The sequence below is a fragment of the Peromyscus californicus genome, unplaced genomic scaffold (assembly GCF_007827085.1).
Source record: "Peromyscus californicus insignis strain IS unplaced genomic scaffold, ASM782708v3 Scaffold_16__1_contigs__length_79575227, whole genome shotgun sequence".
In the NCBI taxonomy this organism is placed as follows: Eukaryota; Metazoa; Chordata; class Mammalia; order Rodentia; family Cricetidae; genus Peromyscus; species Peromyscus californicus.
Genome location: NW_026294458.1, coordinates 47,949,879 through 47,966,695, shown reverse-complemented (window position 1 = coordinate 47,966,695; position 16,817 = coordinate 47,949,879). Strand labels below are relative to the sequence as shown.

General features: G+C 39.6%; 1 protein-coding gene across 3 annotated transcripts in view; it reads right to left on the bottom strand.

The window, feature by feature from the left end:
* The window catches only part of Vgll3 (vestigial like family member 3), a 45,411-nt gene extending 29,057 nt beyond the window's left edge, over nt 1–16,354 (bottom strand). The window contains exons 1-2 of one of the 3 annotated variants that reach the window (XM_052740979.1): nt 16,208–16,354; nt 4,033–4,315 (exon numbers count right to left, since the gene is read on the bottom strand). In XM_052740979.1, the coding sequence (XP_052596939.1) occupies nt 4,033–4,315; nt 16,208–16,333 (409 nt within the window). In that variant the 5' untranslated portion in view covers nt 16,334–16,354. The remainder of the gene's footprint in view (nt 1–4,032; nt 4,316–16,207) is intronic. The other 2 variants (XM_052740980.1, XM_052740981.1) reach the window with 2 other exon arrangements.
* Between the last annotated feature and the right edge of the window lie 463 nt (nt 16,355–16,817).

Here is a 16,817-nt window from a genome sequence, read left to right as displayed (position 1 = left end):
ACAAACAAAGCATGAGTGTATCTAAAACTGTGGTTTCAGTCTAGATGCTAAATGGGATTAAGGGGTAATCAGATTTATTTTGTTTTCTTAACTGAAATGCAAAGTGAGGTGTGATATAACTCACAAGATATTGTACCAAAATAAGGTACAAAACTTTCTTCACTTTAACTGTTTTTCTAACAGATGCACTTGTCACAACACATTTCCTAACCCTATCAAGAAGACATGAATTCAACTATGATTATTCTTCTCTTAGCTGATATATGCTCTTTGTCTAAAAATTTACTATGGAAATACATTGTTCAAATATAATCCAGCTGTAAGTTCATATGTAACACATCAGTGGGACTGTAATAACTCCATGCTACAAGCCAGAGTATTTTATGCAGGTGAGGTGGCCAGCAGCTTCTTTCAAAACTATCCCTTATGGTTCCATTAACATTATCAATAATCTTCAGTTCTTACTATATTGAAGATATGGCTTCATACTAAAAATATGAGCTTCCAGAAAACAAAGCTCCTAGGTAAAGACTCAACACTGGTCTTTCATCTACAAGTAAGTGGAAATAGTTAAGGGAAAAAGAAGCATCTGCTTCACTCATTATGTTGGTTCAAGCTCTGCATGAAATCATTTATATATTCTTCAATACATTTTATGTAATAACCTAAAATGAGTAGTAATGAAAATATGCTATTGTTGGAGAAGTTGGCCTCACAGAGATTTTAAGCTGTTGTTCCAATACCACTTTGCAAACAGCAAGGAATTAGATGATGACCAGAATCCATAATGAATAGGATCCAAAGACTGAATTGTCTAATCCTGTATAGCTTTGTCAATTAATATTTATATTATGACCACTTCTCTTCATGGGATATGTGAATTTCATTCATTATACCTCCTCTTTAAGAAGGTTTCTATATCTTTAATATCATTTTGTGGCTTCCCCATGAATCCTAGTCAAGTGTTGTGTGCTGATTTGAAAGAAATTTGCTACTAGAAGCAGCAATGGCAGTATTCAGTTCACAAATGGAAAGTAAACAATGCATTTTTTGCCCAACCTTATATCAATAATTACTTGATCCTGTGCCTTAATTTTAAATAATAAAACTGCAATCAATATGCACACCTATAACCCCAGCACTCTAGTCAGACAGAAGGATTCCTGGGGCTTGCTGGCTGCCAGTCCAGCTCCAGGTTTAAACAGTAGATCTGTCATAAGAGAATAAGACACAACTTGATAGAGCAGGGGACCCAAAGTCTACCTCTGACCATAAACCAGCAGACACTTGTGCACATTTGCCAGGGAAACATATAACATACAGATGGAGAAAGGAAGGAAGGAAGGAAGGAAGGAAGGAAGGAAGGAAGGAAGGAAGGAAGGAAGGAAGGAAGAAGGGAGGAAGGGAGGGAGGGAGGGAAAGAAGGAAGGAGGGAGGGAAGGAGCAGGAGATGAGGAGAGAATGGAAAAGGGAATGAAAGAAACCATACCCAAAGACTTCATAAAACTGATTAATAAAAAAATGCTTCTGTGAAGACTGGTTTTTTTTTAATATTTGATACACAGTATGAACTTTCTTCACATAATTCCATTCCTTAATCACTGAATTATATTTATCTTAGAATATTCACATAGAAAAGCATTACCTTGAGTTGTGAGGGAAGTGATGGATAGATAACTAGATGTAGTATTTGTAGATTTGGTGGGAGAAGAGACAAAAAGGCACGAGACATTGGTTGGGCATACTACTCCTCCTGCATATGTATATTGAACATTCTCATTGAACATTCTAAGCTCCACTCATCTTTACAGGCTTTGCACTAGATAGTCCTGTGTAGATCCTTTTTTTTCCAGAAATATTCACATGAGGAATGCCCTCATTTCCTTCAGGTCTATGCTCAGATATAACTACCTTTGTGAAGGCTTTCATCATCACTTTCAGTAAAGTAACACCTTACATGTCACTCATTGTATCCTTGTATATTACTTGTCTCTACTATTAAAATAGTAACTCCATGAATATAGAGCCCAGGACCTTGAAAATTACATAGTACATAATAGAAGCTTAATAAACATTGGTGGCAATGTCAATGAATAAGTCAGCATACATGTGGGAAGGTCAAATTTAAGATGACATCAAGACAAGGCTAGCAGTAGCTATTAAAACATGGTTCCCATTCTCCCCTTCTGTATAAAAATCAGACAGCTAGACAAAGCTTTCCTCTGTTGATTCTAATTTCTACGTAGAACAGTTGAATTGTTTAAGAGTCAACACACACACACTAAAAGTCTTCTGGCTTTGGCGCTATAGTAGGCTTTATGCTCCAGGTAATTTGGCATCCTACTTTCTCCTTTCCAGACAAGATCATCACAGGATTACATATGCCAACATGCTGAAAGAAGGAACCACTGTATCATTACTCTCCTGGAACCAATTATGTTGGTGTGATTAATTATTGATATATAAAATTGTTTACCTAAAACCATCTGATTCACAGAAATTTTCTTCAAATTATTCATGTGATTTCTCAGGAGCGAGCTAATAGAATATTGGCTCCTTCTGTAAGTATCGTGAACTCTGAAGGGCTCTCTGTTCCTAAACGAAGTTCACAGCACATACTTGTCACTTCAGCAGTAGTCATGTGGGTGACTACTCTAGCCAGCCTCTGTTATTTGAGTTTATATTCTATTGCCCTCTTACAATGCCTGCTTCATATTGAATACATTGGCTAGAAAGGAAAAGAAATAAAGAAGAGAAAAAAGTAGTGAGGGAAAGGAAGAGGAAGAGAAAAGGAGAAGAATGAAGGGACAGTAGGAAGGCAGGCAGAAGGGACAGAATGACAAAATGGACCATGCGGAGGAAGAAGAACAGTGTATCTGTAGATAAGGGTCAGTGGTGCCAGCTGAGATCCTCTCCACCAACAGCAGAGCCACGCCTGTGATCACGACATGAGCCAATAGTCACCGATTACGAGACCCCAAGGCAGGTGGACAGCCTTGCCTCCTCAGATACTACTCAAGACCGTTGTTACTGGTGATTCCCTCCGCCTTCCTGCTGATGTTCTGACCCTATAGAATCCTCACAAACAGGGACTTCAGGTCACTGATTCCCAAACTTAAGCCTGGTTCTCATTCCCTGGCAGGGCTGGGTAAACACAAATTAACCCACACCGGGTTCTCATCCCACAAGGCTTGGATGAGGCGCCAGAACGTTGCTTGCTAAAAGGTTCCCTGGTGAGGACGGCATTTTATAACAATTCTACTAGACCCTTCTTGGAGTCAGGTGAGTTTGGAACAAAACACTTGCATATGAAACATTTCTCTGAAACTGTCTTTAGAGTGTGCACTGTTTTTCCTCCCAGCCCTGTCAATCACTATTTCTAGCATGCCACTCACCCACTGACTTTTTAAAGCTAGAGCACAGAACTAAGCAAATCACTGGGCTCGCCAAAAAGAAGGAAATAAAGAAGAGTTCATTCAGTCTGAAACTTCTTGTTTACTGAGGTAAAACAATGGATTAAGTCATCAAGACACTACCTGAGAGGACCGTACCCTGCTCACAGCAAGTCAGTAGAGAGAAAGCCACCAAGAGAACACAGGCAGCTTTCAAAGTCTGTGTTCCTGGATCACAATCAGAACTCAGCTATGTCACCACGTAACACCTAGTGGGGTGAGCAAGAATATGTTTTTTAGAAGCTGGTTCCGGCACGCCTATTATTTAGAGCTCCACACTGGGCCACCGGGGCTTTAGGAATGGAGCTCTGAGCTCAGTCTGGCCACTATAAACTGGGGCCACTTGTATCACTGCTTTTTCCATGAGGAATTTAAGGGGTGTGAGAGCATCCTTCTCAACCCTGCATTCCACATGTGACAAAACTGATCCAGCTGTTGTCTGAAAGAAATTCCTTGCTGTCCTTAAAAATTAAAAAGCAAGTGGATATCCGTTCTCCAGGGGCAAGCCTCCAGCTGGAGCCTGGTAGAGGCCAGTTGCGAAACAGCGTGCTCCGAAGGGCATCTGCTCTCGAATTCTTACCTCGCCATAGGGGGGTTAGCCCCATCTTGCTTTTTGAAATGGCAGATTCTGGATGCAAGGTGCTGGCTTGGCCCAAAGCTCTTGAGAAGTGTTCATCCACTACTGACCCAATGTCTCCCTGGAAATAATTGAAAAGGACACAGCGAGAGTTAAGGTACTCCATCTCGGCAGGCTGGTCTTTCTCCTCCTCCTCCTCCTCATCCTCCTCCTCCTCCTCCTCCTCTTGTTTGCTGGGAAGCGTGACTTCCAGTGAGTCCTGCATCTTGCTGTATACCGCTAACTTCTGGGACAGAATAAACAAAACATAGTATCAAAGACAGTTTGTGGAAAAGCGTTAACTAGTTAACTTTTCACTTAAAAAAAAAAGAATCTAAATATTAACATATGTTTGCAAACTGATTCTCCGTCATCTGCTGTATTCCATCTTTTCCTTCCCCAAACCAGTTACCTCCCTCCCACACTAAGAAAAAAGTCTGTTACTCCAAATTTGGCAAAGAAAGGGGGCTATTATCAAATTGTATAATTTCAGCATGTCAGACAGATTTTTTTTCCCTTTTTTATTCTTTTGCTTTTGTTTTAAACCAAGCTATACTAAATGAATGTTTTTTTTTTTAAAGTGACAGATTCTTTCCAGATTTTTTTAACGCTCATTTTTTATTTACATTTAAAGATTTAATGCACAGTAACATTCTACTTTAGGACAGGAGAGGAGACAGGAGAACTAACTGTCCAGGGTAGGGTGGAGAAGGAAAATAGTTTTTCATAAATGAAATAAACTAAAATAAAAACAGGAATGCACCATCTTCTAAAAGGACTTGGCAGATGTGCCGAACTCATTTCTTAAAACTCAAACTGAAATGACAGAGTGAGCCTGTGTGAAGATCCATTTTACACGGACCATGTTTTCCATATGTTCCACTCACTACTATTATCACACAGGGGGAGAAAGGGTTTATTGTGGCTTACTGAAAATAAAATAAAATACTAGCAAGGATTAACTCTTCAAATAAAAACAGTATCAGAATTTGATATCTTAAAATATGTCAAGATACAGTCATACCTACAGTGATCATAAATACATATTATCCAAGAATCTCTCCTCAAACCTCACAGCCGTGACCGGAGGTAAATTCCTATAACATGGTCATTGTTGCTGTGTGTATCTTAAAGAAACCAAGGGACCAAGAAGCTAAGTAAGCTGCCAACAGTCACAGAGTATATGACTGACAGAGACAATGCCTAGGAAAGTAAGCAGGTGTAGATGTTCATGTGCAAGCCATATTGGGAGGTAAGGAAGCAGTATCTACTATAGGGGAAACAGTCACAAAGTAATTATGACCAATATTGTTTTACTGAATAGAAACTTGGTAGCTAACTGTTATTTTCCTCACACCTGCTTTTCAACCTTTCCAAACATTTTCACTGAACATGTATGACTTAAAGATGACCAACAACTTCACTGTAAATGATACATAAGAATACACTCCTGGAGGCCACATAAACATTTGATAGGAGTAGCATAACAGCAAAATTCAATTTCTTATCATATCATTTGTCTTATTTCAGGAGAAATTATGCATGCTGGCAAAATGAGCATGAATAACAAATACAGATAATTCCAGAATTCTCAGTAGTTTTGCATGTGTTAGCAACATATAACTCAGATTTTATGTTTCTAATATAATTACTAGTTTGGAAACCAATAATCACCAATTGTAAGCGCACCTTCAATTAATCAATCATTTTCTTCTAGCAACAAATAATACTGTTCTTATTCCAGGTGGTTCCTGAAATGGGCATATGATGAGGAGCTGATTATTATTTGGGAAACATTAATTACAAATATATGTGGCATTTTTATTTAAAATTCGCATCAATGTAGTTAGTATTTTCTTATGAATAGATAATTTATTCCATGTGAATACATGTATCTTATTGATGAATAGGTAGTTATAATGCTATCGGGTTACACTGCTTATGATCTGGTTTTGTTCAAATTTGACTTCAAAAGTAAAACACTGCATTAAAAGGGGTTATACAAAATGCAGGAATTTAGTTCAATGACTTCCAGTTTTAAATTTCATTATAAAATCAAACAAATGCTATGATTTATTGGTCAAATCACAGTGTTATTTTTCTGGGTGAATACATATATACTAGAAACCTGCATGGTTATACCTATACATAACTCTGTCCTGGCTATTCTAGCTTATTTGGAATACCGCCTTTATACTGAAAGGAAATTAAGTCTGATCCACAGAGTAGTTTCTCTCTCTGTTCAGAGTGTTCACCGTCACCCACGAAAATGATTTATTTTTCCTGTCAGTGTCCTTCACAGCCTCAGTTTGTGAGTTGTGCTTTGCATATATCTCTTCCATTTCCTTAGTTTTTAAATTCTGTTAATTAGCCAAATAAACAAAAGAAATTGTTTCACTGCTAGCTATCAGCAACTACCTCTTAAATTAAATAAATAAAATACAAGCAAACTATTAAAAAAACTATGAAACAACATAAATTTAAAAATGCTTTGTTGTAAGTGATAGCAGTCATAAAGTATCTCAAGATCAATTGCTGGTAGTTGAATTGAAAGTATAGCTTTTCAATCTAAGGTTGCACAGCTTTGTTAATGCCGCATAATTCACGGGGGATTTTTCTGTCATCTGTGGAATGGCTAACTACAAATAAATTAATATTTAAAATCCCGTCCTTATCCATAGGCAATGAGGTAAGAAGTAAGCTAAGTCTTATGCCAAAATAACCATCATTAGTCTAATTTGTAAAAATCACTCTTTTGTCGGTGCATTTACTAATTGATTCTCTGTGTTTTTATATCCACACATAAACAACATGTCTCTGCATGTGTCACTATGCATGACAAAATATACCCTTTTGACATTGTGGATGCCTGTAGTTCAATTCAAAGTGAGCCTATGATCTACCAACCACAGAACACACAAACGTGTATGATTCTACTTGTACTTTCTCCCCATAGTTTGCTGAAACTTTCATACTCTGTAGTGAAACTATTTGAGTATTTACATTTCCAACGCATATGTAATCTCAAGATAATCCCTGGTTAAAGGAAGAGTCTCCAAACATCCAAGTGGTCTCATAGTTACCAAAACTGCTAAGTTTGAATTTGCTGAAGTATTTTAACTTAAGTGACTGCAGGAAGGAAATAGAAACACATCAATTAAACATCACGGGACTTACACGCCACCATCACACCACCTAACTTTTCAGACTCGAACACCAACCGCTTTCAGACACTAGTTCTTTGTGCCTTTTCTTAGAACATATTCCTCACCACGCACACTTTAGCTATGTTCGATTTGCACTTGCTCTTTATTCCTGCATGCTATTTCTCCCAGTGATGCATGTTTTTGTTGGGGAAGTATATATAAATCTTAAGGATGAGATGAAATCTCAAGGTGTCAGAGCACAGATTTGCAGAATCAAGATCAAAATGTCACCCAGTTTGTGTATTTTTCAAAATACAATCCCTTTCCAGGATATATCCGAATATCTGATAAGTGTCTGTACTCTTCTCACGAGATTGCAAAAAAAATTGGGCTGGAGAGATTACACAATGAGTAAACAATTGCCAAGCAAGCCTAAAGAGCTGAGTTTGGATCCCCAGTTATCTGTGTAAAAGCTGGGCGGGCTTAGTAACTAACCTATAATCCCAGCACCAAGGAGGCAGTAACAGAAGATCTTTGGAGAAAGCTGGCTGGGCTAGAGCAGCCAAACACCAAATACAAGAGCTCTGGTTCATGCAATAGACCCTACCTCACCATCTAAGGTGGGGGAAAGAAATGGAGGAAGACACTCAAATTTAACCTACACACACACTTGTGTGTACACGCAAGCACCTACTTACACACATGTACATCAACAATCATTGGAACACATACACACATGCACATTTGTATAACACACACACACACACACACACACACACACACACACACACACACACACAAGAAAGTTGGTTTAGATAATTCACAAGTAAGTGTTTCGGTGCCGCTGCACAGTAGAAACCATTTTCTCCAGGTAGTACCATTCCAGTTTGGTGAAACAATGAAGGGGTTAATGGCCAGAGTTGAGGCCAGCTCACAAAGCAGAAAGGTAGAAAAGGGAAGGAAAGTTGGCCTGGGCAGTGCAAACCCTAGTGATCACCTCAGAGCCTGCCATCATGCACAACAGAAACAAACTTCAACAGGAATGTGCAGGGGAAGGATTTTGTCTGACAGGAGAAAGACTTCCAGGTCAGGAGCCAAATACCACTAACTCCCCAAGGCGTAAGCCGCAAAATGCCAAGCACTTATTGTGTATGTGTGGAAAGTTTCTTCCTAAGGAAACAAAACTATTTTAATGAATCACTGAAATCACTGGATATTTAGAAAAAAAGTTTCAAGAAAAACAAAAATTCTACTGACTATTTCTTTTAAATGAAGTGACTGTTTTGTGTTAAAAGAAGAAAGGGAAAGGTTAGAATTTGTAGAAAAAAACGTTAGTCTATTTCAAAAGCATTAAGTCCATAAAATCACCCACTGATCTTTTATCATTTTTTTAAAAATTTACTTGTAAAACATATCTTTAAAATATCTTAGAGATTTGTGGGTACACCAGGAAATATGTGGTTCGATTGGCTTAAAGAAAATATGACAGAGAACTTCTCTTTCAGATTTTTCAACCAACATTTATTCATTTGTGTGTGTCTAAGTGTGTGCATGTGTGTGTGTGTGTTTGTGTGCCTGTGTGTGTATATGTGTATGTGTTTGTATTCTCATGAATGTATGCCATGCTTTGTATATGAAGATCAGGGGATGTCTTACAAGAGTTGGTGGAAGTATAATATGGATGGAATTTAGGTCATGAAGCTTGGAGGTAAGTACCTTTAGATGCTAAGCCATCTCTTGTCCCATCTATCATTTGTTTCACTTAATTTCCTCACATTTGCAAATATTTTACAGTGTGATTATTTACAATATACAAATGCAAAAACTTCTTTCCATATCTAGGATCACCTGACTAGTAACGGTCAAGGGATTAGAACCAATTTCTATCTGTTCCCAAATCATGTGCTGAGAAAACATGCCAATGTGCATGAGTCTCTATAGGACATTTATTTTGACTGAGGAAATAAATAGAAGCCAACAATATGACATCACATGCTGACTAAGACAGTCTACAGTTATGTACGACATCAAGAAACGAGCTGGAAATGTAACTGGAGCACTTTGCCTAGAATGCATGAAGCCCTAGATTTGATCCCTGATGCCACAAAAAAAAATTTTTGATAAAAGTGAAAATGTATCAGAGATATAACTACTAATTAATACAATGACATATATATGTATATGTATATATATTCCTAGATGACAATTAACTTCTATGTCTATAGAGGCCATCTCTTTGGAAACATTTATACTACATTTGTTTCCAGTTTTTCTGAAAATCCTATTTTGGAAATGTGAACAGAGTCAGCCAGTCATACTTCAGGATTCTGTGTCTGTTGTATTTGCTTATTTTCTTTTTCAATTATTTTCTTAATAGCAGAAAAGGCAATCCCAAAACATCATTACTCAACCTGATAAGAGTTAGAATCCATAACCCCCAAATAAATCTAGTCATTATCAAAAATCTAACCTACCCACTCTAAGAATGAAAATTTTCTAGTTTTTACGATGTTTAAAAAAAATGTGCCACAGGCTTAGAAGCAATTTCAAAATTTGCATTCCCAAAATGTTTTAAACTATGATCACATCATTAGGGAATGTGTTCTTTCTCAAGGCAACTACTTTGAATGAAACAAATTTCCGATGTGGAATTTCTGCTATATTTGTATAAACCTTTAACTAAGCTTAGGATACAATCTCTATTACAATTATTATCATTCATTCATACATTCATTCATTCCTACATTGTGTCAGTAACTTTGCAAGTACTTAGATATGCAAACTGAAAAGCTCAGCCAGGACCAGAGCTGAATCTGCTCACATGGTGGGAAAAGCCTTGCTAGGGAAGCAATAGAGACTGACCCTGTGGTTTATCCCTGAGGTAAACTGTATTATTTTTGCAAGTATCTACTATTCCAAAATTTGAAAGTAAGACAAGCAAGGCAATAACATCAGGCTAGCCATGAATTGTTTTCAACTTTTTATGGAGGTTCATTTAGAAAAACAACACTAGAAACCAAAATCACAAAGATGACTTGAACAAAAGTAATTCCACAAGTCTGAGCAAGTAACTGAACCTGGTAGCCTTTGGCTGCCACTTCTGAAGATGGGGAATTCTGATGTGAATATTAGGTCTATAGGTCTCATAATATATATATATATATATATATATATATATATATATATACACATATAATTAGAATATATATTCTAATCAGCAACATGTTGGTTCTTTAGGCACATTCACACTTGATTTTGTTTCCTATATTGGCTACATCTTCTGAATTTACAGGATACTAGCCAAAACACAAAATCTACAAGCCATGGAAGCCTCATTTGTTTTTCAGCTGTCACCTAGCTCAGCTCCTAGGAATTAGCTAGGATGCTTCTTTTATCTATCACCACATAAACAAGAAAGGATGAATACATCTTTTCAGCCCTCCTCCAGCTCTCAAGAAAAAGTGATTTGGCATTAAAAAAAAAAGATAGATGGAAAAAGAAAAGATACCTGTTGAGTTTGGGTCATCTTCTCTTTCTGCTAATTTTGGGAGATGGGTGAAAAATAGTTGTTTCCCCAGTCAGACTCTACTTGTAAATTATTGGCATAAGTCTAGAATCCACTAAACTATCTACAAATATGGCATTTATGAGTTGATCTAACAACAGCTGTGTGGGTCTAGTAGTTCAAGGCACTTTCTGACTCTGCCTAAATGAGTCGCCAAAGCACAAAACCAGCTGTTTGAAGAGGTGCATTTTGAAAAACTCAAAACAGAGCCTTGACCAAAATGACTGCCTTTGCTGGATCTCATCTACTACAGAATGCTAGTTTTTCAAATGAAAATATTTAGAACCTTCTTCTAGAGACAATATTGTATGCTTTCTGAGACTTAAAAATAAAGAAATTCACTGGAAACAGGGCTCGTGGGGGATGAGATCCAGCTGAGCAACACCTTTTAGAATGACATTCCTCTACCTGACAATTGGACTGCAGGACCTGCCCCAGGCATCACGTGCATAATTGCTTTTTATCTCTTGGAAAATTCTCTTTGCACAGATGGTCCAACAGGGTTAGTTCAGTGTCTCACCTGCAGTACTGGAAGAGATGTCAAGCAAAGGAGCAGGGCTTTTTCTCTGATTTCCCTTGAATGGGAGTCCCCTGCACCACTTCAAGCTTTGTGGGGTGTCTACCAAATGCTGGGTGAAGTGGTGCTCTTTGCCTATTGGGCCAATACTTTTTTTTATGAAATTTCTAACCCTACCATCTCCTAGTGGTTGATTGCTAGGTGAATACATCCTCGTTCTGTAAAACTTTTGTGGCTTTTAATCCCACCCTCTCTGGTATCATTGTAATCTCCGTTCTGAATCACTGCCCTGTGGATACTTTGGTTACTTTAAAGCTTAACTGTTTCTGTGTCTGACTTCCTTCTGCTGGGAAGTTACTAGGAACATGAAACTCTGGACAACTTAAGCTTTTAAAGCTTTGCTGTCAAGTTAATTTGTGTATCATGGGATTATAGAGGCTGCTCTTTTTCAAAGAAGTCCGGTAGAAATCCTTGCAAATATACTTAAGTCCTTGCTTACAGTTACAAGAAAATTAAATCCCCAGCCTTAAATAATTTGACTGTGTAAATGAAACTATTTAGGTTAAAATTGAGTTCTTTCCTCTGAATGAATCTAATATTATGTTTGAGTACCAATAAAACTGAGGCACCTAAATGTGATAGTTAATGCCATGGCTTGCATTTTATTTTAAATAAGCAAATGTTCAATTGCTAAGTAGGTACACAATTTTTTTCAAAAAGTATGTAACATGGAGAGCAAAAGTCATTAGCACACTACAACAGTTTGCACAAAGGCTTTGACATTTTTAAACTTTAAAAAGTACACTACCAAGGACTTGGAAAGAATATCAAGCTCCAAGGCCAAAGAATCTACTGCATATTAATCTTCTTTATCAAAAAATTTGATTGGGGTACTAAAGACAAAAATTAACCTGTTGTGTAATAAGGAGGGGGAAATGCACGGGAAACTGCATGACAAGGCAGAAGGAAGCTCTTCCAGGAAAAGAGATCTGCTGGTCCTGATTCTGTTACCAATGAGCATGGAAATTTTAGCCAGGAATTCCAACCCCACGGGCCTGAATTTTCCCATTTATAGTATGTTCCCCACCCTCTAGGATTTTCCCATATGAGAAACAGAATCTCAGGGTCGTTTTGTAACTGAACCAAGGTAGCAGCAGGCAAACAATGAGTTTCAAAAACTCCTTATAAACATTACTGAAGAAGTTTCCCCTCCCAAAGAAACTTTTTTTTTTTTTTTTAGAGATGGCCTGTGGGCATTTTCACCCAGCTGCTATCCTTGAAGAAGAGAGAGTAAACTGGTTCTAACTTACCAGAAGCCGAAAATGACCATAAAAAAATCTATATAGGTGTGGAAGTTTCAGCTACTGCTGTCTGTTTGTCCTTTCATCCAGAAGCCTGACTTTAAGTGTACTTCTAATTTAACATTCTTAATATGGGAGAGGATTTAGACAACAGACTGTCTGCCTTTAAGATGAGAAGTCCACTGGGTATGAAGGGAATCTGTGAGTTCATATCGTTGCCCTCAATTTTTCCTGACACGTATTTCGAAACCTTGTGCTGTTTCCTACTGTCACTGGTCAACTACAAGCGCATTCCTTTCTGTTCACGTTCTGCAGTGTCATCAGCCTTAGAGCATGTGCTGAGACTGAGTCAAGGCTTCTCCCAGGGAGATAGGGAGGAGGGCTGTCTGGAGGCTATGGAGAGCTGGTGAGGCTGGGGACTAGGTGCTCAGAATCTCTCACAAAGTTCTGCCTCTGTAAAGTTCACTGGAAGATTCGAGCCCAGCACACAGTGTCAAGGAATTAACTCCATGGATCGTGAATTTACTCATCAGACACGTGCAGATTAGTTTGATTGGTTTAACTGGAATAAGACCCTGTAGTGCGGCAATTGTATGCAGGCAGATTACTGGGTTTTTTAAACACTCATCTACTACCTACCTACACCTACAATATGCTCAATGAAAAACTTAAGCTTAAAACTTTCAGATTTAGAGGGAAAGCTGGTAGTAGTATATATGGATGGAAAATGAGGGTCTTTCATTTCTAAAAAGAATTTTCAGACAATGAAAGTGCACCCATGCTTAAGATCAATCATAATGAACTATTTTGATATACTAATTTGCAAGAACTTCAGAGGTAGGGGTGTGTGTAGTTCAGTGATAAACTGCTTGTCTAGCACGTGTGAGACTCTGCATTTGATTCCTTTTCCTTCCAGAAAAATAAAAAAATAAAAACAAATGTACAAGAACTCTAGACAGCCAGTTTTGAAGAGAGAGAACAACTAAGGACACATTACGACAACTGAATGCAGAAGTAGTTACTAAATGTCAAAATCTCACATCCGGCACTTACTTCATAAATGACCACTACGTTTTTTGATTACACTGTCATTTTTTATGTTCCTTTTCTTTTCTTTTCCCCTCATCAACAAATCAAGTGTTTGTTTTGTTTTGTTTGTGTTTTAATGCAGCAAGAGTTGAAGTCCTCATTTTTGCTTTCCAAGCAAGATGTTATTAGGGGTCAAATCCCATGTACTGAGAAAACAACCTTCGTGGACAATAATGATAAAACCTTATGGAATGCAAAAACAACCAAAATATGTATTCTCAGATGACTGTATTAGGGCCAAGTCAATATTAGTCCCACTTCACCCACGCACTGCATAGTCTAAAAATGTTGTCAGGCTGATAAGAATTTCCTGACTTACTCTTTCTTCCAATAGAAAATATAGGTCATCAAAATAAACTCCGACAGTAAGAGCAAAGAAAGCAACACTGTCAAGTCTCTTTAGTCCATCAACCAATAACAGTCCAACAGTTTATTTACTAGGGAAAAATTTAAATATCAAATAAGCCAATTAGCCAGAGAAGTATGAAAGTTTCCATGCACACCTCTCAACTAAATCCTTCCAAGAAACTCAGCCAAACATCTACTTAAAAGAAGTCTACAGAATATAGTTCAGAATATAGCAGAAGCTGGACATTGTGTAATTTCTCAACATAGATAGTTTAGACTCTTCTGGTGTTTTATTTTTAATTCATTTGTCAGCTTGTTGATAGTTTTAGCAAAAGAATGGAATTTGGGGTTGAAACTTAGGGCTATCACAAAATAAGATAAAGTACCTGTAGTCGGTTCTCATTGAAAACTAGCTTTCCTGACTACTGATTTTTGATTTGTCTAAAACAGCCTTTGATTGTTTTAGCTGAAAGAGTGTTACAATGATGATGTCTACCATAGACACCTATTTTAGGAATTAATTTCATAACTCCATAAGCAACAACCTTATTCACAACTTCTACTATTCTTTACATTTCAGAAGAGAAAGTTGTCTTTCTGAATATTTAGAAACATCTCAGTCTGTTGCTCATCCACATTGCAACTGATAATTGAAGGCCTCTACAGCATCAGAGATGGAGCAAAGGGTGTTTCATACAGAACTAGGTGTTAGTAATATCCAAGATCTTTTTGCCTCCCTTGAACTTACAATACTACTGTTTTGTATATGTCAAAGAAAACATCAGCAGCCCAAACGTTTTCAGTTATCACCCTTGACCACAAACTAGAAAAATGCTTGCCATCTCTCCCATCAAAGGTCATTTTTCACTTTGAAATGATAAAGTTATCAAATATTAAAGTAAATAAATAAAGACTAGCGAGAAGGTGGACTCTTCTCTCGTGTGCCCTGTTGGTCTTCATTAAGACGGGGCTGTTTAATGGAGAATCCTGAATTTGTACCCTTTCAGATTCAGCTGAATTTAATAGCCAGTACATTTTAATCCGAGGGCAATAGTCTCTTTCCCAACGAGTAACCCTGTACTTGTAGAAAAGGGACAGAGGCAAAGGAAAAATAGGAATTCAAAGGTCAGATTCCTCCAAGGGCCAAACCCTGAAGGCCAGAATAAAACATACAGTTCCTAAGAAATGAAAACAAGTCAATAAAATCTGTAAATCATTGTTTTCTAACTCTATCTAGCTGTAGTTTTTAAGTTTCAATAAAATTAGCCCTACTCTAATCCTTGGAGTCCAAGGACTCTGTTTCAGTACCGTCTCTTGCCACATGCACGTTTTCCTGATTTTATGATAGTGCTAACTACGTTTTGGTGCGCTTGCTATGTGGCCACAAAGTACTACTCAAGGATCCCCAGTGTCACATTTTCCGGTGTCTACTCTTTCTTATCATCTCCTAGATGTTCGGCCCTTTTTACTGACATTTTCAATGTCTTGGCTGGGTGCGGCCCAGGCATGCTGATACTCAAGGCTACCTCTGGGCTGAGAAACACCCGGTCCCCGGATGGACACAGACAAGCTCTGTGCTTTGTTGGGGATAGAAAATGAATGAAGAGTCTTTTGGGCAACCCCGTCATCTAAATCACAGCCCCGGAGAGAAAGGCAATGGATAAGTTCTAACTCTGAATGTGTCTTCCATCAGAGCACACAGTTCCACCCTAAAAGTCCCTGAACGATCATTTCATGAAGCTCACTGATCGGGTAACCTCTGCTACCTCCATGGCACACACTTCCACCTCTTAATCCAGAAAACGCTGAAAAACCCTACTTGCCCAAGGAAACAAAGTATTCGGGTTAAAAGTTTACTCACACAGTCCTAAGACAGATGCCTTTGGTGAGCTTCAGAGAACTGAATCCCAACGACCAGCGCAGCTAGGAGTTAACAGCCTCTGTGTCCAGGTGACACAGCTCAAAGCAGCCCCGGGCCAGGTAAAGCCTCTCCAGGGATCCCAGCCCCGCCACCTGCAGTCCTGCCCTTTGGTCTTTTTTCTTTCTGTGACTCCCTGCAGGTCCCAGAGCATCCTCAGCGCCTCGGGTCCGGGCGGGACCCGGTTAGAGACCCACACCGATACCGGGTGCCCCTCGTCCCCGCCCCCGGAAGGCTGCCCGGCCGGTGACTCACCTGCTGGCCAGGTTGGGGCGCCGGATGATAGCAGGCTGTGGGGCAGGTTGCAGCTGCCACGGGGTTGGGCAGATACTGGGGCGCTCCATACGGCTGGGGGTGATACATCACCTCCGCACAACTCATGGCAGCGGGGCCAGCGGCGGCCCCGGAGTCGCCGCCGCTCTGCGCGCTGGCGGGAGGGGCGCCACCGCCGCCGCCGCCGCCGCAGCTGCTGCTGCTGTCCGCGTCGGCGCTGCTCCTGCTGCTACTGCGGCGAAGGCGGGTCCTCGGCGGCCTCGGGCTCCACGCCGGGAGCGAGCTCGGGAGGGGTTGGCAATCAGCGGCGGCCCATGCGCGGGCACCTTCATTTTCAGCCCCTCCGGGTGGCCCCTCCGCTCGCGCTTATATAGCGACAGGACGACGCTGCCGCCCGCCCCGCGGCAGGAGCATGACAGCGCTGGGCTCAGTCTCGGGCGGTGGCACCCGTGGCAGCAGCAGCAGCAGCAGCAGCATATATACACCCCAGCGCCAGCCGCAGCCGCCCCAGCAGCCGCCGAGTCCCCGGCTCGAGCTGCCCCAGGAGCCCGGCGATGCTTTGCATACACACAATGCACGCCCGGGGCTCGTC